Genomic DNA, 27,411 nt, shown 5'->3' on the forward strand with positions numbered 1-27,411 from the left:
ATCCCCAGCTACCCCTCATGGCGATTGGAACGCTTCTGCGTTCCAGCTCGCCGCAGCGCTTACGAGTCATGGCCGCCACCGTCATTGCGCAGGCGCCGGAGCCTCAGCGCGAGGCTGGGCTCGCGCATGCGCAGATTGACGGGCACCCCGGCGGCCGTGCGGGCGCCGTTCGGCTACCTCCCCACAGCGCAGGCACGAGGTGGGGGGGCGGTGATGTCACAGGCGGGGGATTCGAAAATGGCTGCTAGCTCCTGTCAAATGGGATCTCCCCAGGCAGTGAGCAGTAGCAGCTCCAGCCCCTCCAGCCTTGGTCTGCCCTGATGAATGCCTCAGAGTGCCTAGTCCTTCTCCCTCAAGGGGAAATGTTTTTCTTAAAAAAAAAATAAATAATAAATAAAAATAATTAAATATAAAAATAAATAAAATAAGTGTATTTCAAAAAAAAAAAAAAAGAAAAAAGAGATGGAAGTAATGTATAAGTATATTTCTTTACTATTAAAAAAAAAAAAAAAGGGGGTAAGCAAGATTATATAATCTTTTTGCTCTTTTGGCTGGCTCTGGTACATTTTGGCATTTTCAGGTCTTTTGCAGACCGTTCGTCTCTTGACGTTTTGTCCAAAGGTTATGGACAAGTCTCCGCCTTCGTGTGGCCAGCCCTCACGCACATGGTACGTGCAGGTGAGGGGAGGGGTTGAGCTTACGGTTGCAAAGTATTGGCGTCTTAATTTCATGTCTCGCCTTCCCCCTCCCCACATTTTATTTTTCAGCCTTCTCAGGTTGTGATCCAGAACGACAGAGACCTTGCCAGGCCACAACATTATAACAGCAGGGGAGATGTTCCCATTCCTCCTCCAACTAGAGGAGATGTTCCCATTCCTCCTCCAACTAGAGGAGATGTTCCCATTCCTCCTCCAACTAGAGGAGATGTTCCCATTCCTCCTCCAACTAGAGGAGATGTTCCCATTTCTCCTTCAACTAGAGGAGATGTTACCATTCCTCCTCCATCTAGAGGAGACGTTCCCATTCCTCCTCCAGTCACCGCACCCACCGCCATGACAGCTGCTCGGAGAACAGAGTATGCTGGAGATATGGGACACGATTTCCCGAGGGTAAGTCTTTATGTGACCGGTGTTATGTCTGGGCAGTTTTGGGAATAAGAGACAGATAACAATGATGTGGAGTCTCTTGTGAAATGTGTGATGCAGCAGTCCCTAAGGAAATGGGATACATCTCACACATTGAGCCAGTTGTATATTCTACCTGGCTCCTTGGCTGACGTGGCCCAAAGGATCTGGGTCCTTCCCAGCCTTACGCTGCTTCTCCAGATTCCTCGGTTGGCGATTTAGGGGGGGACGAATATGTTGGAAGCCTTGACGTCTCTCGGGTTCCTCCACGAGTCAAAGCGATTATGGAAGCCCTTAAGTAGGTAGATCCTTCCACCCCCAGCTAAGCAAACCAATTCTTTAAGCGCCTGGAGAAAGAACACTCTCTCTCTCTCTGTTTTCTTTACGGAGTTAAAGAATGGGTAGTGGGGCAAGATGGACAAGAGAACTTCTATGTCATTCAAAACCTCCAGATTGTATCCCTTCAAGGTAAAAGAGCGAAGTATCTGGAAAACACTCCCCTCATTGATGGAAAAACAGGTTACTCTACCTTAAAAGATGCTGTGTCCTTTTGGACAGGCTTGAGAGAAATGTATCAAGACCTCAAGAAGGACGTATGAGTATGCCAACATGACTTGTAAACCTGCCCTGGCTCTAGCAGCTATGTCTAGGGCTACGGAAACCAGGACAGAGAACGTGGTTTTGTTCTCAAATGGAGTTTCAGAACACATAAGTGCAGCGGTTAGGGAGCTGGAGCTGGCGTCAATCCGATCCCCCTGTTGGCTTGGACTAAAGGGTCCTCAGTTGCGGTTCAACGGGCCTTATGGTTACGCCTTTCCCACGAGAGGCACCGTCTCGGTCTGAAGAGTCCCCAGTACAGAAGGTGCCAAACGCTTGAGAGAAGCTTGCTGTAAAGGCCTGCCGGAGCTTCTGTAAGAATTGGAGCAGAGGGCAAGTGCCCTTCCGAAAAACCCACTAACAACCAGGCGTCCGGTAGTGGTGAACCGGCTAATTCTTTTAGGTTACGCCCGCCCAGACAGTTCGGGCAGGGGGGCTTGTCTGCTCCTCTTCCGGCACGCCTGGGTGGCCTCAATCATGACGGGTCGTCAAAATGGTTGTTCAAGCAACCTATGGTCCTTCACTGTTACTCCTCCACCCAGATTTATTCCACTCTGCTAAGCTCGGTCGGAAGAGAAGAAGCAGACGTTACTGTCCTACGTGGACTCACTATGGTCTCAGGGAGCAGTGGTACACGTCCCAAGGGACGAAAAACTCCAGGGGGTATACCTTCCCCTCTTCGTTATACAGTGCTAAACGATTTATGGCATCTAATGCTAGATCTAAGTAACATCTAAGTAACAAGTATATAAATTCAGAAGATCCAAATATAGGCTCTGTCGACCATCTGTACGGACAGGCGATTGGCTAATCTCATTTGACTTAAAGATGCTTTCCTCCATGTTCAGGTGGCGAAGGAGTTTCTCAATACCTCCGGCTCCAAGTTGTCAAGACCATCGACAGTTCTTCTACCTCCCTTTCGGGCTGATAACCTCACCCGAGTCTTCGCAAAATTCCTCTGGCCATAATGGCCCTCATCAGAAGGAGAGGGGTACGTCTTTATCACTGTTCCTAGGTCCTCCTGTTGCTGTCCTAAGACAAAGTCCAGCTGCTGGTTCACAGGAAACAGTTAATCTCCACCTTGACCAGCTTCGGTTGGCTCCTAAATCTAGGAAAAAGACACCTATCCAGCGCCAGATGTTCTTTGGGGCCCAGTTTGCTACAGGCTCCATCTCTCTCCCAGTGGGGAAGATCACTGTCATCCAGGAGAGAATTTTGTGGTCTCTAATCCCTTCAGGGCTGAGGGCCTTATAGTGCAAGAATCTATCGGCTCGTCGGTTTCCGCGACCTCTATGGTAAAGTGGTCCTTGCGGAGATTATTCCCTTTCCAGTCAGGTTTTCTGCAGTAATAGAAATCAGGAGGCAATAGTCAACCTATTCATCAACGATGAGGAGCAGCCTCTTCTGGTGGCTTCAGCGCAAAACCTGCCCAATTGCCACTCTGTTGCCCCACCTTATGTGTCAAGGTCATGTCCGATGCCAGCGGTACCGGTTGGGGAGCCCTCTGCAGATCGGATCTTGCTCAAGGGTACGTGTTCTCTCAACCCGGGCCAGTACATTATGGAATTTCGGCAAGCCTAGTGTGCCCTTCAGTACTTCTCCCATCTCCAGAACGGAGAATCAGTATTATTAAGAATGGACGACACCCCAGTGCTGTGGTAGATGTACTGGTGTTTATCTGTTTGTATGTCTTATACTCGACAAAAGAGATTTAAAAAAAAAGAAAAAAAAAGATGAAGATGGAAAACACAATGGCAATCTCCTATGTGAGGAGTCATAGAGGCACTCAAAGCTCCACACTATTCTGGGAGGTCGAGCCCTTCAGGTTTTGGGCCTAGACAACATTTCATCGGCCTACTTCCCCAGGGTCCAGAGCGTCCGAGCGAATTTCTTATGGCGCATTCGGTTAAGACATTAACGAGTGGTCTCTTCGCAGGCAGGCATTGAAGTGGATTCTGTCCTTGGGAGTCAATCCTGAAGTGGATCTATTCTCTTCCCAGGTAACTTCAAGCTGGTGAAGTGTTACACTCGGGGTCGTGGCAGCTAGGCCTCCAGAATGGATGCCCTGACAGATCAATTGAGTTTCAAGAGGGCATACACCTTTCCACAGCTCCTAATAATCCTCAGGTCCTTTCGAGACCTCATGCGTAAGCAGTCAAAATGGTGGCAGTAGCCCCTTACTGGCGGAAGCAAACCTTGGTTTCCCCTCTTGTGCCAGCTCAGCTTTCGGGACCCGTTGCATCTCCCTCTCGGGCCGGACTTTCCGTCTCAAGTGGCAGTCCTGCACCCTTGTCCGATTTGGGTGCAGGTCAAGGATGATTTCCACTCTCATGAGCTCTACGGGGATGAGCACGAGTTAGGTCTATAGAAGAAGATGGGCCAAATCGGTCAAGTTATCATATTCTTCAGGCAGATCAGGAAGAAATCCAAGGCTCAGGATATCTCCGGCTTTCTTTATTTGTCTCTATCCATCAGCTCTCTAAGAGTCCGAGTCTCAGCTTTGTCGGCCTTCTCCGGTGCTTCGTGGACTGTTCACCCTTTCATCCAGCAGTGATTCCGTAGGGAGTTAAAACTCAGCCCTCAAACTAAACCAAGGCTCCCCAATTGGGATCTTCCTCTTGTCCACAACTCACTGACTGAACTCAGTAAATACGGGGCCTTCCCCGCTTTTCTATTTGGAGACCTTTTGGCTAAAATAACTTTCCTTGTAGCTGTTACCTTGGCCAAGAGGGTCTCGGAGGTCGCGCCACTAAAATTACAAAGAACCTCTTCTGTCCTTCTTTCCGATCCGGATGGTCCTTATTCCTAGACTCAGCTCAAATACAAAAATTACCTCAAAGTTCCATAAAGACCAAGAGATCATCCTAACAACATTCAGGACCAGGAGTCCGCTGAAGTTCATCCTCTGGACATGGGCAAAATTCTGTCGGTATACCTGCAAGCTGCTTCTTCCCTTTTTAGACACTCAGCCGACCTGCACTTTGGCAGTAACAAACTGAATTGGGCTTCAGCTAGAACAACTGCAGCCTATATCATCTAGTTTATCCATCAGTCTTTTAGAACTAGGGGCCTGGATCTTCTGGAAGCTGTAGTGGCACGTTCAACCAGGGGTATAGCGACTTCATGGGCAGCAGCCCGGCATGTGGCTCCAGACATGATCTACAAAGCGGCCTCATGGGCCTCTATTAAAACTTTATCGTCACATTACGATATTGAGCATGCTTTGCTATCTTCTGTGGACTTTGGTTATAATTCCTGTCGGTTGACGGGTCAAATTGAAATTTATTGCTGTTTAGCATGCCCACCCGGGTGGATTGGCTAGTTTTCACACACGTAGGCTGCCATGGAGTCTGTCAGGAAAAAGGAAAATTTATTATCAAATACTTACCGTAATTTTCCTTTCCTGATGGACTCCATGGCAGACGGAGTCCCCACCCATCGGTCAAAGAGTAGGCTAGTTACGGAACACAGTCTATTCAGGTGAGCTCAATCTTATAGGGTATGGGGTCCTATAGCATTGGAGAGGAGGCGGGGTTAACCCACACGTAGGCTGCCATGGAGTTCATCAGGAAAGGAAAATTACGGTAAGTATTTGATAATAAATTTTCCTTTTTTTTGAATTAAAAAATAAGACAACAGTAAAGTTAGCCCAATTTTTTTTATATATTGTGAAAGATAATGTTACCCGGAGTAAAGTGATACCCAACATGTCATGCTTCAAAATTGCGCCCGCTCGTGGAACGGCGACAAACTTTTACCCTTAAAAATCTCCATAGGCGACATTTAAAAAATTCTACAGGTTGCATGTTTTGCATTACAGAGGAGATCTAGGGCTAGAATTATTGCTCTCGCTCTACTGATCACGGCAATACCGCACATGTGTGGTTTGAACACCGTTTTCATATGCGCGCGCTACTCACGTTTGCGTTCGCTTCTGCACGTGAGCTCGGCGGGACGGGGCGCGTTTAAAAAAAAAAAATGTCTTATTTATTTTACCTTTTATTTTTTTTTATTTTTTATTTGTACACTGTTTAACAAGAAAAAAAATGGTGTAAACATCCCTTGTAATAGAAAAAAAGCATGACAGGACCTCTTAAATATGAGATCTGGGGTCAAAAAGACCTCAGATCTCATTTACACTAAAATGCAATTAAAAAAAATAAATTGTCATTTAAAAAAATGTAAAAAAAAAAATGGCCCTTTAAGAGCTATGAGCAGAAGTGACGTTTTGACGTTGCTTCCGCCCTGCAGTGTCATGGAGATGGGTAGGGGCCATCATCCCCTTACTCGTCTCCAAGCACAGCCATGGGAAGGATCTGATTGCCTCCGCGGAGGGCACGGGATCGCGGTGGGAGGGGGGCCCTCTCCTACGTCTATAAAAGTGATCTCGTGGCCAATCCGCCGCAGAGACCACTTTTATCTTGTACCGGACCGCCGGCCGAACGCGGCGATACCGGGGTTATGGCAGCTAGCTGCTGCCATAACAATGATATCCGTCCTCAAAGTGAGGACGTGTATCGGCGTGCGGCGGTCCGGAAGTGGTTAATGGAGCTTACTGGGAGAACATTTTTAACTCTCCTAAACTCGTCTAGACTTTGTACAAAAAAATGCTTTATATGAGTGTTTTTTACTCCCAAATAACAGATGTTTTTTTTTTTAAGCCCAGTGTGCATGGAGCCTTACTCTTCAGCTTCTAAAATAATAGATACATGACAGCACTGAGGGATGTATTGTATACAACGGTCATGGGACTTTACTGCTGCTGTCAGCAGAAGATCCTTTAGCACTTCCTTGTGCACGACTTTCCACCTACATCCTGTCCGTAACAATCCGGGGAATACAGAGTTTCAAAAGACAATAATAAGGGAAGAACATGAGACAGACAGGAAAACAGAAGTAAGGGAAGAACACTAAATAGAACAGGAATAGCTGTACAAGTAAAACACTATGAGAGCAATAAAGAAAGAATCACTATTTGCTTGCATGAAACCACCACAACCGTGTGCACATATAGTTTCACTTCTCTGAGGCTCACTCACATGATCAAACACATGACCTGCGGTGAGCATGACGCACTCTGCCAATCTGACAAATACAATGGTCTAGCCAGATTTGGATCCACTCAATGTGTTTTTTGTAAGCTGTGTGCTCTGACAATAAGTTTAAATGTAGAAAGATCTACTCTGCTCCATAAAGTTAGCAATTAGTTACTTGATTCAAACCTGCATAAAAGTTTTAATATACACTAAATGATGCTTAGCATTTTTCAAAATATATACAACTGAAATACAGAATGCATTGAAAGTAGAATATAGCTAGAAGGTCATTGTTTTAGTATAAAAACATTCTTAATATTTTCAGTTTATATAGGTGCCGAATTGCCCTAATGCATTAAATATTATGTAAAATGCCAAAAAAAAATGTGATAATGTAGCTTTCAGTGGATGCTGGTGGTGGTGGGTTAAATCACCAAATGGAAAGTTTGGCACCCGTGTTTTAAAGTGGTGCAGGGGTCTCCAAACTACGGCCCTCCAGTTGTTTAGGATCTACCAATTCCCATCATGCCTAGTCATGTCTGTGAAAGTCAGAGTTTTACAATGCCTCAAGGGACGTGTAGTTCTGCAACAGCTGGAGGGCCGTAGTTTGGAAACGGAAGCATCTGTCGGCAGTGACAGCGCGGCACTGAAGGGGTTCGTTTTAAGGTAAGTACTTCATAATGTGCTAGTATGCGATGCATATTAGCACATTATGCCTTTACCTTACAGGGTTTAAAAAAAAAGTTGGTGCTACCGCTTTAAGGTTTTTTTTTTTTACTTTAAAGTATTCTCTGCATTAAAGTGATTGTAAAGGTTCGCTTTTTTTTTTTAAATAACAAACATATCATACTTACCTGCTCTGTGCAAGGGTTTTGAGCAGAGCAGTCCCGATCCCCCTTTTGCTCCTGGCTCCTCCTCTTCATCGGGTGGGTGCCCCCACGAAGATCCGCTTTCCATGGGGGCACCCGTGCAGGCACGCTCCCAAGTCCTGCTGTTGCAACCATTGACACAGACAGCAGGACTCGGCCCCGCCCCCGGCTCCCGTGTTACTGGATTTGTTTGACAGCAATGGGAGCCAATGGGGACCCGAGACAGCATCTGGGCACATGCTCGTCGCTCTAACAATCAGGTTCAGGTAAGAAAAAGGGGGGTCTAGGGGGGCAGCTGAAGCACAGAAGGTTTTTCACCCTAATGCATGGATATGCATTAAGATGAAAATACATGAGACTTTACCACCCCTTTAGGTAAAAAACTTCTGTGACCAGGTTCCCCCCCCCAACCTTACCTAAGCCCGATCTTGATTAAGCGATGTGCCCAAGAGCAGCAGCTCTCTCCACTCTCTGCCACCTCAGAGGACAGAAAGGCGACAGCGGGAGCCATTGGTTCCCGCTGCTGTCAATCAAATTCTGTGATGAGGGAGCAGGGGCAGCTGTGCCGCGCTGTCTATGTCTATGGATGCAGGCAGTGCGGCTAAGGATTGAGCCCGCAGGAGTGCCCCTATAGGAAGCAGCTTGCTATGGGGGCACTTACCAAAGAGGAGGAGCCAGGAGCGCTGGCGGGGGCACCCCAGAAGAGGAAGTTCAAGGCAGCTCTTTGCAAAACTATTGCACATAGCAGGTGAGAATGACTTGTTTTTTGTTTTTTTTTAAAGAAGGTTTAGAACCACTTTAGGTGCTCCCATGTGATACCAACTTAGCCATTACCAGTAAATCTTGTATCTTGAGCTGGTGTTTTCATTTCTTTACATTCACATAAATCAAGCAATTTATTCACTCCCTTGTTATCTCCGCCTTGACTATTGCAATTCCCTCCCCATAGGTCTACCTCTACACAGGCTTTCCCCCTTCAGTCCATCATGAATGCTGCTGCCAGACTCATTCACTTTTCCAACCACTCAGTGTCAGCTACCCCTCTGTGACAATTCCTCCATTGGCTTCCGATTGCCTAATGAATAAAATTCAAAATACTAACAACTCACAAAACCATTTACAAATCTGTCCCGAGCTACATCACCAATCATGTCTCAATATATCACCCAAACCATCCTCTTCACACCTCCCACTCTCTCTAGCTCTCTTGTCTCCTCCTTCTATGCTTGTTTCCAGGACTCTTCCACAGCCTGTCCCAACCTCTGGAACTCCCTACCCCATTCTGTCTGGCTATCTCCTACTCTGTCCACTTTTAGGCGATCCCTGAAAACTCATCTCTTCAGGAAAGCCTAACCTACCTTCAGCTAACAACTGAATCTTTTATTTCTCCTATCAGCTCATCCCTCACAGTTATTACCTTTTGTTCCACTTGCACCCCCCTATTAGATTGTAAGCTCTCAGGAGCAGGGCCCTCTTTACCCACTTGTATTGAATTGTATTGTAACTGTACTGTCTCCCTCTATGATGGAAAGCTCTGTGCAAACTGTTGGCACTATTTAAATACTGTATAATAATAATAATAATAATAATAATAATAATAATAAAACATCACTGTCAGTTGGGTTGACAAAAAAAAAACGGTTAGTATAAAAATTTTGGAATTGCCTAGTTGTTTGTACAAGTACAGGCTTTAGGACGTCATGCTGTTTCTGGCAATGCAGATCTAGTGCAGGCTTTCTCAGCCTTGAAAAAACTTTTCAAACTCAGAGAACCCCTGTTAAAAAAAAATTAGATCTACAGCTCATGGTACATTAGCATGATAGTCATTGGGGAAAAATGCCCCTTATATTTGTGGTCATTGGAAAGAATCTCCCCCTTACAAATAACTAAAAAGATCAGTGGTGTCAGAAAATGATTCTCTGCTCAAGGGACCCCTAGCAAACTCTCAATGGACCCTGGTTGAGAAAGGTCAATCTAGTGGGTTGCTGATCTAGGATAAAAAGTGAAATCTGACGTGTCTAACTGCCTCACTAGGTAGTAAAGCCACTATAAGGATGACAGAGCTTGCACGTTTAATTGCAAAGGCAGCTCCCATAGTTCTGTCTTCACAGGTTCCCAGCCATTGACATTCTAACATTTGTAATCTTTTAGCTACTGAACAGCTTTACTCTGTTGTTGGCTGTGAATCACATTTTTGTTTCATTTTGGAAGAGAAATAGAAATAATTCCACTAAAACTAATGCATAGAATGCTGTAAGATAGTTGATGCAAAAAACAAAACAAAAAACAAAAAAAAATAATTTTATTACAGAATAAAGAAACCCCATTGTGATAAACTGAATACATGTTCTGTGTACTAGAAAACATGTTCTTATTTTAAGGCCTCAACCCAAAACTGTTAGGTTTTTTTTTTTATGGAGATCACGAGGACAGACTGTCTGTAATGAGCTTTTTACATTTCTAGCCTTAGTGCGACATCTCCAGTGATCAATACTTAAAGCGGATCTTCACTGCAGCTGAGCACCACAAACTGAAAACACTATTTACTTTATTTTTAAAATTCAAAGCAAACTCCCCCATCCATCCATGTCTCCATGGTTTATTTTGTCGAGAAATCACTTTGAAAAACAACCTCCTAGCATTTCTGGCTGTGGCCATCTTGACTAAGGGCAGATGATTCATGTAGTATTTACTTCCTTGAATCCATATGCCCTTAGCTCAAGCATGCATGCAGTAGAGTGTGATTAGCTAAGAAAACCCCTCTTCCTCTCCTCCCCTCCTGAAGACTCCTGGGATGTATGACATCATTTGCCTAGGCAGGAAACTAGGAAGTAATTAAAAAAATGTAAACAAAAAAGAACAAAAGTTTAAAACAAGTAAATATGATATACTTACCTATCTATTTACTAATGCTAGTAGCATGAGGATTAAAATAATCAATGTTGATTGGGAGAATGAAGTTCCACTTCAAATGGCTATCATCCATAATAATTTACTAGCAAATCAAATGACATTATTTATTTTTTTTAATATTATGAATGATTTACCCAACTTCACACATGTTCCACTTGGATCCCATTGGATACATATATATATATATATATATATATATATATATATATATATATATATATATATATATATATATATATATATATATATATATATATATATATATATATATATATTGGGTTAAAGTTGTGTGAAGACATTTATAAATAGACACCACAAAACTGATTTATACAGCAAGGGAGGGACAAGGGATTGCCAGATGACCTTTTCCTTAGAAAATAAGCAACACTAAAAAGTCAATTTTGACAGAAGTCAAAGTAAAATTTTTGGTTAAACCAACATTTTCATGTTTTGTTTTCTTATCTACAAGGCTTACCAATGCACACTGCTGCGAGGAGCCTATTAGCAGAGTACGGCGATTCACACGATGGGAAGATGGGCTGCACCATGTAGTTGGAAAAGGTGATGGCAATGACAGCTTGACTAGTAGGCTCAATAATAAGGAGGGATGTCCACAGTCTGATGAAGGCTATGAAGCCACCAAAGGCCTCCAGAATATAGGCATAACTTGCTCCTGATTTGGTAATGGTTGTACCTAGTTCAGCATAACATAAAGCACCGAATATTGAAAAAACTCCTCCAACCGCCCAGATGACTAATGAAAGGCCATAAGAAGCACTATAGATAAGGACACCCTTGGGTGACACAAAGATCCCAGAGCCGATCATGTTGCCCACAATCAGACAAACCCCATTCAGCAGGGAAATTTCCTTCTTGAGTTTCATGGATTCCTGAGAGTTAGTGTCCAGTGGAGATTCATTTTTGCCATTGGGAGCTGGCTCCTCTGTGGCGGCAGGTATGTATTTACCGGAGATACCCATGGTGTAATGAAAGAGTCAGCAGCACAGCAGCATGTCCAGCTAGGAGAAAGCGAGAGGTCACAGGGTGAGTGGAGCAGCCATGCACAATAAATTGGAACAGGAGAGGAATTTTACCTCTTCAGTGCTGCCTAAACAATATTAACTCTAAATACACACTGTATGGTACAGAAATAGCCAGGTATACTGAACTGTATTCACAGCCAATCCACTGGAAAATTAAACATATCTATTTAAAAGGCCACTTAAAATACATGCTGGATTATGTAAAAGAATTTTAGACTTTTGAGGATAAATTACATGATGGTTTATGTACAAGAATTTTGGAATTTTAATAGCATTCATTGATAGATAGATGTTACATTTTCCAGTTTATGTACAGATGGGAGCTTACAGACATATTCAAAAACATATTAGTGTCTCTTTCACATGAAGTAACTTTTTACTTTAAAGTGATACTAAACACACACTGTTTAATGTATCAATATACAGCTGTCACATGACCCAGCTCTCTCCCATCCTGTCTGGAGGGAAACATAAGCAGGAGGAGCTTCTAGTGCTCTGCTGCTGTTCACATGTTCAAAATGTAAAAAAAATAGCCTTTGGAATACAGAGTAAAAATAAATAAATAATACCAATAAACTGTTTTAAATTGTCATTCAAAGATATATATGAAATCAAATCTTTATTATTTTTTGGCAATAACATGGTGTGGGCAGATTTCTTTCAGTTACAGGCTGTGTCACCCCCCCCCCCCAGCCTGTGTCTTAGAATAAGAGGAAGGTGAAGCCTCCAATAATCTACATGTAATATCCCGCCCTTGTTGTGTTTGGCTGGTTAGTCAGCATGGAGGAGGAGGGAGGGTGTGGGCTGTCATTTATCACATGTGATAGTCACATGAGCTGCTCTGATGTGATAGTGGGGGAAATGCTCAGTATAGAAATTCACTGAAAACTGAGCAAAACTGAGTGAGTATGAACAGCATGTAATACACCATTTATTGATAGTTTTTTATGATGTGGGTTTAGTTAATCTTTAAGTCTTTTTTTAATTAACCCTAAACCTGACCATAGAAGTGAGAGAAACTTTGTCTGGTGGAGTTTATAAACTCATTGAAATGCACATTTACTTCTCTGTGCACACCACAAATCCCATAGCCAACTAGTTCCTGGTCCTTCACGGTAATGAGCCAGAAAGGATGTCTACGTTTTACATATAGTGGAACAATGGAGAAAGAATGTAGCCACCCTCTAACAGGAAGTCTGATCACAGCAGCAAAAGAAAGGTATTTGGAGGAAGCCACAAAATACATATTTGAATAGAATTTTTCTAAAGCCAGCGTTTAGTGTCACTCTAAGGATGGTGACTTATAAGCAGTTCTGCTGCTAGAGAAATCCCCAGTGGCAGGATCACTATGGAATTGGTAGAGTTGATCTCTAAAATTGCCCCCTCTGGGGAAATGCTCAGTATAGAAACTCACTGAAAACTGAGCATGTGCAGAGTTGCCACTACAGCTGCAAAATTCCTAGCTGAATTGGGGACATGAACAGAAGGTGGAGCAGAATCAACCAGGGTTTTTGCAGAATACAGAAAAGGAATCTCATAGTGACTGAGTGAGTATGAACAGCATGTAATACACCATTTATTGATAGTTTTTTATGATGTGGGTTTAGTTAATCTTTAAGTCTTTTTTTTTTTTTTAATTAATCCTAAACCTGACCATAGAAGTGAGATGAACTTTCTCTGGTGGAGCTTATAAACTCATCTAAACGCACTGAAATGCTTAATGTGTGTCGCGCTTGAGCGTTCATTCATTCCAATGGCCAGAATAAATGAATATTCTGGCCATTTGAATCCATTAATGCCTAAACACGTGTGCGATATGCAGCTTTCGACTTGTTTTTTAAGCAGTTTTTCCTGCCAGGAGCAAAAGGCGTTCAGAGGAGAAAATCAAACTCCCAGTGTGCATGAGGCCTAAAGCTGGCCATACAGGTCAGATTTTTGTTTGAATGTTTGCAGAAAAATAAAAGGTCAGAACATTCTTTCTTGATATCATTGAGTCAACTAATTTCATTTTTAAGCTTGTTAAAATTTCATTCAAGCCTCTTTCCCAGAGGTATTACAATAGTTACTATTTTTCTCATGAAAACCACATTTAGCCTAAGTTTACGTCGGAGCAGCCTATTGGCGGCAATAGCACTGTTCCAATCGGTACGACACCGATCTTGCGACCCCACACCGATTTGCAAAAGTAGTTCCTGCACTACTTTTGCCGATTTCAGGTGCGACTTCAATAGACATCTGTGCATGAAGCCACACAGATGTCTATCAAGTAGCACCTGAAATCACACTGACCTTGCTACTTTGAAATCGCGCTAATTGATTTCAAAGTAACATCAATGTGAACCAAGACTTACATTTGGAATTTTGGTTCGCACAAGAAAAATTTTCCATTCTGCTCCTTTAAATTTCCCTATCACTATGGTTGAAAACAAAAGTTGATTTGACTCTAATAACCATTGGAAAATTGAATCAATGATGCGAAAACTGACACTAAAACATTATACTTATTCTCCAAAAATAATCCATGCACAACCACTACTTAATGGCCCTGTAATCTATTTTCATGAAATCTTTTTTTTCTGCCTCCTTGGATCGTCCTCTGTGGGCTCCCAGAGTGCGCATTATGCCGTGTACACACGAGCGGAATGTCCGACAGAAAAAGTCAGACGGGAGCTGTTTATCGTATATTCCGATCGTGTATATGCCTCATCTGACTTTTTCTTTCGAAAATTCTGACGGGCCTAGAAATGGAACATGTTCTAAATATTTCCAACGGAACCAATTCCTATCGGGAAAACCGTTCGTCTGTATGTTCCAATGGACCAAAAACGGCGCATGCTCTGAAGCAAGTAGGAGACGGAAGCTATTGGCTACTGGCTATTGAACTTCCTTTTTCTAGTCCCGTCGTACGTGCTGTACATCACCGCGTTCTTGTTTTAAACGTTGAGTATAGCCTCACATAACATTAAGGTAATAACAGTAAAGGAGTACCATCGTCCAAATTGACATATATGATTGGGGAGGGTGAAAATGTGGGGGTAGTTGCCGAAACTATCCCATACACATAGATACCCAAAAGGAATTGGAATGACTTTCTCAGTATTGGTATAACCACAAATTTGATTAATAAAATACAAAATTTTATTCTGTAACAATGTACCAACAATATCTTAAAAACACAGAAATGTATACAGAGACAATTATAAAAAATAGTACAGTATACACCACACAGAACTAACTCATAGCAGGTTTCCCCGGTACAGTTTCTGTAAAGGTGGGGTATAAATATTCCCCTACCAGTTTTGCGGTAAAAACCACTTCTTCAGGAGGATGAAAGGTCTATGAGAAAACATATGACGATCGGACATTGGTTTATTCCAATGGGAAAACCGGTCGTGTGTACAGGGCATTAGCTGCAGTCACATTCACTTCTGTGTGCACACCACAAATCCCATAGCCAACTAGTTCCTGGTCCTTCGCAGTAATGAGCTAGAAAGGATGTCTACGTTTTACATATAGTGGAACAATGGAGAAAGAATGTAGCCACCCTCTAACAGGAAGTCTGATCACAGCAGCAAAAGAAAGGTATTTGGAGATTTGGAGGAAGCCACAAAATACATATTTGTATAGAATTTTTCTAAAGCCAGCGTTTAGTGTCACTCTAAGGATGGTGACTTATAAGTAGTTCTGCTGCTAGAGAAATCATCAGTGGCAGGATCACTATGGAATTGGTAGAGTTGATCTATAAAATTGCTCCCTCTGTAGCCAGACACGAACACTACCAATGAGATCGACATCGCGCTGCCCTAGTTACAGGGTAGGAGATTCCATATGGACAAACAGGTAGCCTCTTAGAGACCCTTACTCGATTTTGACAAAGTGGAGGCGTTGCCTGTATGTCATCAGCTTTTGCCTTCTTCTCATGTTCCATTTTAATACATGTACTAGCAATCTTACAAAATGTTCATACAATGGTGCGATCACTGCAGCTTTTCTGGAGAGGACAGTAATGATAGTAATAAAGAATAGTTACCATTGATCAAGTGGTTTTCTGTTTTCTTGCTTGGCACCACCCAGAAGCATCTGCTCATCATCAAAGAAGGAGATGTGGTTGCATCATCTTACCCATTAATGCCACTTACAATCTCATCTCAAGAGCTTCTGGCTGAAAACCCCCATTAGCACAATCTGGATTTGCAGGAAAACAACCACTGTGTCATTTAAGATTTAAATGCCTATTTTTAGACAGGTTTTCCTTGTTAGGGTTGGTTTTCTAGTCATTCAGTTTGGAAGTGTGACATACACAGTTTATAGGAGTTATAAGCCTCCTCACTGCCTCATTTAACCCTATAATGCCACGCTCCTGCACAACAATTGGTGCATTACACACGGTTGCGGCTTGGTCCCATTAAACTCTATGGGTGAGTGTGACAGGAGGTACTGCCTAGCAAACGCTGCACCCCGAGTTATATTCATCGTGGCTGTGAAGCAAAGCATTATGGCCATGGCATGTGTACAGCCCCATCCGGCTGTATTGGAACAGTTCTAGTGGGCAGTAAAATCGCAGGGGCAGTAAAAATAGTTGGTTTAGTTGTGGTTTTACTGTCACCATTAAGCTGTGCACAATCCGCCAGCAGCTAGACTGTCCCCCAGAGCACTGGGTTGGTGTTTATATGAATTGCGTTGGGGGGTTATTGAAATTCCCCTAATTGCCCTAGGACAGAGGGATGGCGGTGGATGTGGTATACCTGAATTTTGCAAAAGTGTTTGACACACATGGCTCATGTGTAAGGTAAAGTCTATAGACTTGGAAAGATCAGTTTGTAAATGGCTAGAAAACTGGCTAAAAGACTGAATTCAGAGAGTAGTGGTTAATGATTCTTACTCTGATTGATCTAAGGTTATCAGTGGTGTACCCCAAGGTTCAGTGTTGGGACCCTTACTTTTTAATATATTTATAAATCATATTGGGTCTGGGATTAAAAGTACCATTTCAGTCTTTGCAGATGACACCAAGCTATGCAGTGGAATAACGTCCATACAATATGTCTCCAATTTACAAGCCAACCTCAATGCACTGTCTAATTGGGGAAGTAAGTGGCAGATGAGGTTTAATGTTGATAAATGTAAAGTTATGCACTTGGGGGCTTGCATGCATCATACATGCTAGGGGGAATACAACTGGAGGATTCAATGGTGGAGAAGGATCTGGGGGTTTTGGTAGATCATAAGCTCAATAATAGCATGCAAGGCTAAGCTGTGGTTTCCAAAGTGAGCAAAATCCTTTCTTGTATTAAGAAAGGTATGGACTCCAGAGAGAGAGGTATCATTTTGCCCCTGTAGAAATCATTAGTAAGACCTCATCTGGAATATGCAGTTCAGTTTTGAGCACCAGTTCTCAAAAAGGATATCGGAGGACCAGAGGCACCCCCCCTAGGCACATGCACCCCCCCTAGGCACATGCACACCCCCTGCAGGCACATGCACACCCCCCCGCAGGCACATGCACACCCCCCGCAGGCACATGCACACCCCCCCGCAGGCACATGCACACCCCCAACAGGCACATGCACACCCCCAACAGGCACATGCACACCCCCCGCAGGCACATGCACACCCCCCGCAGGCACATGCACTCCCCCTGCAGACACATGTACACCCCCTGCAGGCACATGTACCCCCTCAGTCACACGAACACCCCCCCAGTCACATGTACCCCCCAGTGACACGCACACCCTCCCAGTCACACGCACACCCTCCCAGTCACATGCACACCCCCCAGTCACATCTACCCCCCCAGTCACATGCACACCCCCAGTCACATGCACACCCCCCCTAGCACACCCCCCAGTCACATGCACACCTCCCCAAGCCCATGTACCGCACGCATAGCAAGGCTCTGTCCGCTCACAGCTCAATCAGCGCATCCTCAGCTCAGCAGTCAGTCGGCTGCACACAGACAGCGAACTGGAATTGGCTCCGCCATGGAAGCCCCACCCTGGAAGGTCGACTATTCTTCTGAGATGCTAGCTGCGCCCTTGCACAAGATATCGGCTCAAGGGCGGACGGGATTTGCTGGACAGGGCAGTCGTTAGTCTCTGTGTGTGTGTCTGCCGGCAGTGCTCTGGTGGGGCGTGGTGTTACAAAGCAGAGAGGAGGAGGACTGACTGTACGCTAAACAAGGCGCCATGAAGCTCCGCTGACTGTACTGGGACTGATGTATGAGGATAGCCAGGGGCTGCTCTTTAGGCAAACTAGGCCGCCGCGAGGCCCCTGAGAGGGCGAGGCCTTAGGCAACTGCCTAATTTGTCTCTGCGGGGAACTGGAGATAGTGCAGAGAAGTGCGACCAAACTGATAAGAGGCACGGAGGAGCTCAGCTATGAGGAAAGATTAGAGGAACTGAATTTGTTTTCTCTTGGGAAGAGGAGATTAAGGGGAGATATGACCAACATGTACAAATGGGGTCCATATAGTGAACTTGGTGTTGAGTTATTCACTTTAAGGGGGCACTCTTTACATCTAGCTTTACGTCTGGAGGAAAAAAGATTTCACCTCCAAATATGGAAAGGTTTCTTCACAATAAGAGCTGTGAAAATGTGGAATAGACTCCCTCCAGAGGTGCTTCTGGCCAGCTCAGTAGATTGCTTTAAAAAAGGCCTGGATTCTTTCCTAAATGTACATAATATAACTGGGTACTCACATTTATAGGTAAAGTTGATCCAGGGAATATCCGATTGCCGCTTGGGGGATCACAGAGGAATTTTCTCCCCTGCTGTAGCAATTTGGATCCTGCTTTGCTGGGATTTTTCACCTTCCTCTGAATCAACTGTGGGTATAGGATTGTGTATATGGGATTGTATGTTTTTTTTCTTTTTTTATTCTTTTATTGGTTGAACTAGATGGACTTGTTTCTTTTTCCAACCTGACTAACTACGTAACTATGCTGGATGCTAGATATTTACTGGGGTTATACCCACAGCAAAAACATAGCTTCCAACTGTTCCTGATTTGGAGCAATGTCCCTCTGTCCCTCTTTCCCCCTCATTTGTCCCTCATTTTGATCTGATCTATATAGTTGTATATAAAATGCACTTTTTATCTTTCAAAAAGTGTTTCTCAGGGCTAAACCTTCCATCCAGGATCTAAGTTGCTGCATTTGTAAATTTCAAAAGCCGGTATTAAGGAATAGAAGTGGTAAAAAAAAAGTACTTGTGGGTTTAAATAATATGATTATGTTTTTTTTGTATAATTCTTCTTTAAGGGCGTGTGTCCTATGCCTGCACACTTTTGCTAATAGAAGTCCCTCATTCCCATCTCAAAAAGTTGGGAGGTATGGTAAAAATTATACCCCATGTTGCGTTCAGGTGGGCATAAACGTGACCCATTTATTTGGGCGAACTAAATGCTAGAGTCATGGTTGTGGCGTGGTAGTCCCATTCAAAAACCCTGTTTTTGAATGGGCATTTTTTTCACCTCCTGAATGCCTGCCAGCTGCACCTATGCTGCTCTCTGAAAAATGATCCACTGTGGACTGCTGCAGGTGTAAGGGGAAAAAAAAAGTATGGTAGATTGTACTAAACAGGGTAGATGCAAAAAAAAGCATCTAATGCTAAAGAAATCCTGGCCATGGCTTATGGTAAACCATTACTAATCTCTTGAGTTTGTAAAGTGGAGGTGGCTCCTGGTGCATTGATATAAAGGTAATGTCAAATCAGGACATATGCTGCAGTACGCCTTTATCTTTACCCAGTGCTGCAAATCAACTATATAGATTTGTGTGCATTAGTCATCAGAAAACGCACTGAGAACTCCCTTTTAACTGACATTAAAGCGGAGTTTCAGCCCGGAAAAAAAAAATTAAAAGTTAGCAGCTGCAAATACTGTAGCTGCTGACTTTTAATATAAGGACACTTACCTGTCCAGGAACCCCGCAATGTCGGCACCCCAATCCAATCCATCCATCGGCTCCGGGTGCAGGCGCCGGCATTCTTACGAAGGGAAACAGGAAGTTTACTGCCCACTTCCTATTGCACATACGCGAGTCGCATTGCGCTTTCTGAATGGTCCCGATGTCTTTTGGGATCTGTGTGTCTCCCAGAAGACAGCAGTGGGGAAGGAAAAGGGGACGGAAATTGCGTAGATCGCCGCACAACGATTGCACTGATCTTACGCGGAATTTGGAGCGAGTACCTGGTTTTGACAAGTATCCACTTCCCCACCCCGAAAGGTGCCAAATGTGGCAGCGGAGGGGGGGAGGAAGCAAACAAGTGGAGCTTCCCCTTTTCCCTTTGACTGCTGAGAGCTAGAACCTGTACTGGCAGAAATAAGGAGAATGTAATTTCTGAACTGTTAAGGTCAATTTACATTAGGGCAATCTGCTGTGGCGAATTATTATTACATATTTACATTGGACCGACTTGAACCAATGTAACTATGTAAAGCATATGTGTCAAACACAAGGCCCATGGGCCATTTATTGTGGCCCTCTGCTGCATCTCCCTCATCTCTGACCTACCTTGTCTCAGCAGATGGCAACAGAGAGGAGAACGGAACTCCTCTGCCAAATCCTGCACTTCTCCGTGCAGCCTCAGAGACTTGTCCCTCACACCCCCCCGGTCTCAGCATTCAGCAGACTCTGGCAGCTGACTCCAGCCCTCCTCTGGTCCTCCTCCAGACCCTGCACTTTCTGCTTCCCAGCTCTGCCCCCAGCTCCTTCCCGGCAGCAGCACATGGCAATGGGGGTGCACTGTGATGTAAGAGAGAGTGGGGACTCTTGACTTCTGATGGTGGGGGCTACAGATAGAACTGGCCCTCTGGGGGTGACCCTAATGTTGATGCGGCCCACAATGAAATTGAGTTTGACACCCCTGATATACAGTATATACCATACCTTGCTGATGCCCCTGGAAGCTGGAAATCACTGAAATAAATGATACTACATTGCTACTCCAGTGATCTCCACTTGCTTCCGGGTCCTGTGCTGAGCAGTTGGCCTGATGCATTCTGGACACAGGAGGCATGCTGCTTGGCACCAGCACCATTTAGAGAACGCTTTGTATCGTCTTAATGAATGCAAAATGTTCTCTGATTGGAAGAGGTGGAGAGCATGATGTCACTGCCTTGCCTCTCTGCAACACAGTATGGAGTGTTTGGTGTGCTCATCCTGCACTGTTAAGCAGGGAGAACTCTATGATTGGATGAAAGGCCAGTCACATGATCTTTAGGCCGGTGTTTCGTCAGAATTTGTAACGGAAGTGACGTTCCATCGCCACCATCTTGCTACACCCCGCACTCGTCCACAGTAAGGATACAGTGAAAAGGTCGCAAGCGGACATCTTGTTACACCCACTGGAGTCATGCATTTCACTCTTACTTTTACCAGTAAACTCAGGTTATATAGTGAAATACAGTACGTATTTAAAAATCCGTCTGACTGTTTTGTTGTTGAATTTTAAAAGCAACGGCAAGCATGCTAATCTCACAGGTTTGCTAATCTGACAAAACACCAGCCTTCCAGAATCTTGTGTATGGCCGGCCTTACAAGTTACAGATCTGGACTCTCCTACTCTCAGCCATTCCCTCTCATTCAAGTCATTTAAGTCCCAATTGCGCTTTATAAATGTGCAATTTTTTTTGCAAAGTACAACTAAAGGCAACGTCTTTTTTAGTTTTGGATATAGTGAGGAGAGATTAGGACACCTGTCAGGTTTTTTTCTTTTTTTGCAGTCTGTGTCCCCTTAAGGGAGATTCACCCTCGCTATTTGTCCTATTTACCATTATCACCATAAGTGAAAGTTTTTTGAGTTGTCACCAGAACAGTAATAGAGAGGAAATCTTCCAGAGGGGACAACCAGGGATTGACTCACTTCGGAGGGACTTATGCAGCGTACACACGGTCGGACTCTTCCACCGGACTGGTCCGACGGACAGAGTCCGGCAGACAATCCGATCGTGTGTGGGCTTCATCGGACCTTCAGCGGACTTTTCCAGTCGCAAATCTGACGGACTTTAGATTTGGAACATGCTTCAAATCTTTACGTCGTAAGTCCGCCGGACCCAGAAAATCCGCTCGTCTGTATGCTAGTCCTGACGGACAAAAACCGACGCTAGGGCAGCTATTGGCTACTGGCTATCAACTTCCTTATTTTAGTCTGGTGTACGTCACCACGTACGAATCCGTCGGACATTGGTGTGATCGTGTGTAGGCAAGTCCGTTCGTTAGAAAGTCCGTCGGAAGTCCGTTGAAAGTCCGTCGGAAAGTCAGTCGGACCAGTCCGGTCGAAAAGTCCGCCCGTGTGTACGCGGCTTTACTCTCACTTCCTGTTTTGGGACACAGATAAATAAATGGAGGTCTTGGAGTAAATAAAATGAATCAAGTACAGTGCTCAACTTTCTTTTTTTCAGCTACTATCACTTTTTCCCTAATATTAATGTAAAAACAAAAGATATTAATGCATTGTTTCTGTCTGCTCTACAGCACTGTGACATGACTGTGGTTTACTTTAAGCCCATGCAAACAATCTGGTAGTACAATGTCAGATGTGAGGTTGTAAAACAAGTACAATGCTCTGAATAATGCCATTCAAAGACAGGATCATCTTCACCCTTGTCTGTAAGTATAGACAGCAGATGTCCGTACAAAAGGGCCTACACAGGTCATCTGCCATAGGGATTTATGCAAGTGATCCACTTGATGAATAGCCAGATCTGCTTACTTTTGCATTCAGATGTCTGGAAAAGTTAATTGTGAATCAGCCATCTGTGCAAAATGATACAGCTAGGCAGTAAATAATGGAAGATTATTGATTGGATTATTGGCTTCATTTACATAACAAGAAAACAGACCCAAAGATCTGGGCTCTTCTCTTCTCTTTGAACTGTTTATAAAGTCATCCATGTACGATGCATTTTTTTGCCAGTCATGTCTCAGATTATTCAGAATTATATATAAATCATATTTTAGCTTACCATGTTGATATAACTGGTCAATGTTTTAGCTACTTAACAGGCAGCAATGAGCCTTATGTTTTAGTCTATTCTGGAGTTTTTTTCTCCTCTGCAAAATCTTTGGCTTTTAACCCTTCTAGGTGTGTCAAATGTCTGTGTCCCCTGTGCACCCTGTGGTACCTTCCTCTGACTAGTATATTCTGTGGTGACATAGGGGCTGGCAGAAGGAACCACCTGTGCTGTGGGGGGATGAAGGCATTCAACGCTCACAGAAGTGCTGAATGCCAAAGGCTTTACACAAGGATGTACTGCATGATGACAGTGGAGTTCAGACTCGCCATTGGTCAGACCTGTAAATATTTACAGTCTTCTGATGCAGGAGATATTCTTTTAAAAATTCTTTGTGACAGAATTGCTTTGAATAGACATTTTGGAAAGACCTTTTGTAATAATAAAATGTAATAAAAAAGCTCACATTTTTGACCATTTCTATTTCTCTGTGTGTGTGTTTTTTTTTAAGTGACACTAAACTCTGATTTTAAAAAAGCTAATTCTAGTCAAGTATGTATTCTTAAAGAGGAACTGCAGTCTGCTCACATAATTTGTAATAAAAACATCTTTGCCATTCTGAAGCTTCCCTCCAACCACTTTGCATATTATTTTATATACACTGTGATTCTGTACTTGCCAAATATGCTTCAGAAATCTCCCTCCACTAAGTCTGGCTGCATCCATTTTAGCTGTGGGCAGCTGAAGCTGCTGCCTGTTCACTTCCTGAATTCACACAGACACACCTCCAGCTCTGCAGCTCTCATTGGCTCTCTTATTACTCATCCCCCCTCCCTTCCTGGCAAACTCTCACTAGAGTGAGAGAGAGAGCTGTGCATGATGTCACAAGCCTAGGCTAATGACCAGAAAAGAAACAGGCAGTGTGCTGTATAAGTTATTTACTGGCAGAAAAAAAATGTTTTACTATCCAAAGTTAAAACAACAAGGGCAGAGAATTTAATAGATGGAAAGTTGAAAAAATTACTGAAGTTCTGCTTTAACTTAAAAGTGGTTGTAAAGGCTCAAGGTTTTTTACCTTCGTGCATTCAAAGGTAAAAAAAACCTTCTCTGTGCAGCAGGCCCCCCCAATACATACAGTACCTGAGCCCCATCGCAATCCAGTGATATGCATGAGAACCTCAGCTCTCCAGGGACTCTCACTCTTCATTGGCTCCCGCTGCTGTCATTCACAGCCAGTAAGCCAATGAGGAGAGAGGGGGGGTAGGGCTGCTTGGATGCCCCCATTGCAAGCTGCTTGCTCTGGGGGCACTAGGCAGGAGGGAGGGGCCAGGAGCGCTGGCGAGAGACCCAAGAAGAGGAGGATCGATCGGGGCTGCTCTGTGCAAAACCACTCCACAGAGCAGGTAAGTATGGCATGTTTGTTATTTTTAGAAAAGAGAAAAAAAGCCTTTTTATCATTTTTAAAAGTACCTTCTCGCGGGCTCATTAAAATCTCCATATTCCTTTTTTTGTTTTTTGCTGCTGTGATCTGACTTTCTTTTAGAGGGTGGCTACCTTCTTTGTTCTCCATGGTCCCACTGTATGCAGGAACAAAGTCACCTTCTCTTTGTTCACTTCCAAGATGGACTAGGGACTGTGAACTATGGGATTTGTAGTGTGCATAGAGCAGTACATATGACAGCCACTAACGTGCACTGCTCATTTGAAACAAATGGAAGTTAGGCGGAAAAGGAGAGGTCCCAGGAACTCATGGAGGACATTACAAGGGAGCAGAAAAAAAAACAGTAAAAAACTATTTCATGAAAAATAGAAAACAGGGCCATTAAGTAGTGGATGGATATGGATATGGTTTTTGGAGACTAAGGATATGGTTTAGTGTTCATCTGAAGTAGAAATATGGCCATAACTTTTTTTTTTCGTTTTTTTTTTCATTTTGGATAGAGTAAGGAGGGTTATAACCCACGGCAGATTTTTTCCCACCATCTGTGTCCCATTGCGGAGATTTCCAGTCATTTCCTGTCCTATAGCCACACAGGAAGTGAGAGGAAATCCCAGCAAATTAAGGGAATTCCTTGGTGACCCACAGATCAACAGAACCACTGTCCCCATTGGAAGATGTCCCCTCTATTACTTTTCTGAGGACAATCCAAAATTTGAGATTTTCTTTTACTTTCACTTTCAGTGATAACGGTAAACAGGACAAATAGAGAAGGTGAATCTCCCTAACGGGAGCACATACAGCAATAAAAACAGGTGTTCTTATCCCTCTCCACTCTATCCAAAAACTATCCAAAACTAAAAAAAATAGTGGGTTTTCAGTTGGCACTTATTGCTCATCACCCACAGAGCTATGTACAGCAGGGACCACGGGGGTGGGGGTGGGGAGGGTGTACGGTGTTAGTTCACCTTTTTATTGTTTCAGAAAAGGTGAACTTACATTTTAAAGCTACCCTGTTGGCTTGGAACCACCTAGCTTGACAAAAGTCGACCGACTTTTGTGGAAGGAACTAGGTAGAAAATTGTTGTTGACCAAACAGCGCCTGTAACCAATCAGATGCCGGCACTGTTCAGGGTGTCGCTGGCTGTCAAAATACAATAACCAGCAGTGGCGACTCCTCAATCTGCGCTGTTTAGCGTGGATTGAGGAATCTGATTTCCTTCATACAGCGCACAGGTTGAGTGAAAAAAATCTTTAAGTGTATGGCCAGCTATACATGAATGTAAAAAAGCTTTGGTGTGCAGCAGCCCCCCCCCCATACTTACCTGAGCTCCATATCGATCCAGTGACATGCATGAGAGCCTCAGCCTCAGTGTGAGTGGGAGTGACCTTGCTCGGGTGCCCCCATAGCAAGCTGCTAGCTCTGGGAGCAATTGGCAGTAGGAAGGGGCCAGGAGTGATGGCGGGCGATCCGAGAAGAGGAGAATCGGGGCTGTTATATGCAAAACCATTACACAGAGCAGGTAAGTATGACATGTTTATTTCATTTTATTTATTTTTTTAATTCTGCCTTTAGTGTTGGTTCACACACCTGTCAGGCGACTTAGCCACCGGACAATTCAAGCTCCATGCAATGCAATGGAACCATTCTAATAGGAGCAACTCAAGTCGCTCCAACTTAGAAAAAGGTTCCTGTACTACTTGGGGGCAACTTTGGAGCGGCTTGCATTGACTTCTATACAGAGGTCGTTTTACAAGCCGCGCTGAAGTCGTGCTGTACGGGGCGGCTTCAGAGTCAGGGAGACTTTGAAGCCACCCCTGTGTGAACTGGCACTTAAAATCACTTTATGTGTGGTGAGTATCACATAATATCTATAGCTAACTTTAATCATGCTGGTTGGTGATCGTTAGGGCTTGCTCACACTAAATTCTAAATTTCGAATGCTTAACAATCACTTCTATAGCATTAGTATGGGTGTTAGACTCACTTTAATGAGCTCTAGTATGGGCATTGGACTGGCGTTTTACAGGCGTTAATGAGCAGTTAAAAATGCTCCCCAAACACCGTATGGGCAGTTTTGAAGTGTTTGACGAGTGATCATGCGCGTTATAACTCCTCCACAAAATTAATAAGCTAATTTAACGCCCCGCAACTGCAATGCAACTTTCTGCCACAGCGTTTGCGAAGCGTTACCATAGACTTGAATGGGAGGCGTTGAAAGGCTTCAAACATCTCCTCACTCAACATGCTAGAATTTTGAAGCGATTCGACACTAACGTTTCATGTTTTGATAGTGTGAGCAAGCCCTGTCCTTTGTATCATTTTGCATAGGCGTTTGAGGAATGTTTTTAACACTTCTCAAATGCCTGCTTTTAACGTCAATGTGAACTTAGCCTAACTGATATGGTGTTGTGGATCTTTTTTTTTTTGCTTTGAAGATTGTAAGGCCCCTTTCACACTGGGGCGGTGGGTGCGTCGGCGGTAAAACGCCGTTATTTTTAGCGGCGATTTACCGTCAATTTTGCGGCGCTATTCGGCCACTAGCGGGATGCTTTTACCCCCCCCGCTAGCAGCCGAGAGACGGTTAAAACCACCGCAAAGCGCTGCGCTATGCCACCAGTATAGCCACGCTGCCCCATTGATTTCAATGGGCAGGAGCGGTGTATACACCACTCCTTCACCGCTCCAAAGATGCTGCTAGCAGGACTTTTTTTAGCATCCTGCCAGCGCACCGCTCCAGTGTGAAAGCACTCGGGGCTTTCACATTGGAGACACAGCAGCGGCTCTTTCAGGGCACTATTTTTAGTGCTGTAGTGCCTGCAAAGCGCCCCAGTGTGAAAGGGGTCTAATAAGCACGGGCTCCTTGTAAAGGGGTTGTAAAGGTCCGTTTTTTGGGGTTTTTTTTAATAACAAACATGTTATACTTACCTCCTTTGTGCAAAAGTTTTGCACGGAGCGGCCCCGATCTTCCTCCTCTAGGGTACCTCAGCGGCACTCCTGGCTCCTTCTCTTCTCAAGTGCCCCCACGGAGAGTCTCTTTCCATGGGGACACTCGCGTGGGTGCGCTCCCGAGTCCTGCTGCTGCGTACACTGATACAGACAGCAGGACTTGGCCCCGCCCCCAAGTCACTGGATTTGATTGACAGCAGCGGGAGCCAATTGGCTCCCGCTGCTATCAATCTATCCAATGAGGACCCGAGACGGCCGCTGGAGCTGCTGTGCTTGTCCCCATCGCTGGAACGATCGGGTTTAGGTAAGCAAATGGGGGGATCTGGGGGGCGGCTGCACTACAGAAGGTTTTTCACCTTAATGCATAGAATGTATTAAGGTGTAAAAACCTTGAGAGTTTACAACCCCTTTAAGCTTATCAATCTAAACTCAGGAAAGATCTGTGCAAGTGTGTGCAGCCTTATGCAAGGTGTATGACAAACAGGAT

At 44.1% G+C, this 27,411-nt stretch overlaps 1 protein-coding gene across 2 annotated transcripts in view; it reads right to left on the minus strand.

Moving 5' to 3' along the window:
* SLC7A7 (solute carrier family 7 member 7) overlaps nucleotides 1-27,411 on the minus strand; it is a 68,357-nt gene that overhangs the window by 33,230 nt on the left and 7,716 nt on the right. For both annotated transcript variants that reach the window (XM_073632257.1, XM_073632247.1), the window contains one exon: nucleotides 11,015-11,558. In XM_073632257.1, coding sequence (XP_073488358.1) covers nucleotides 11,015-11,519 — 505 coding nt within the window. In that variant the 5' untranslated portion in view covers nucleotides 11,520-11,558. The remainder of the gene's footprint in view (nucleotides 1-11,014; nucleotides 11,559-27,411) is intronic.

Source organism: Aquarana catesbeiana, linkage group LG01, assembly GCF_042186555.1.
Source record: "Aquarana catesbeiana isolate 2022-GZ linkage group LG01, ASM4218655v1, whole genome shotgun sequence".
Taxonomy (NCBI): domain Eukaryota; kingdom Metazoa; phylum Chordata; class Amphibia; order Anura; family Ranidae; genus Aquarana; species Aquarana catesbeiana.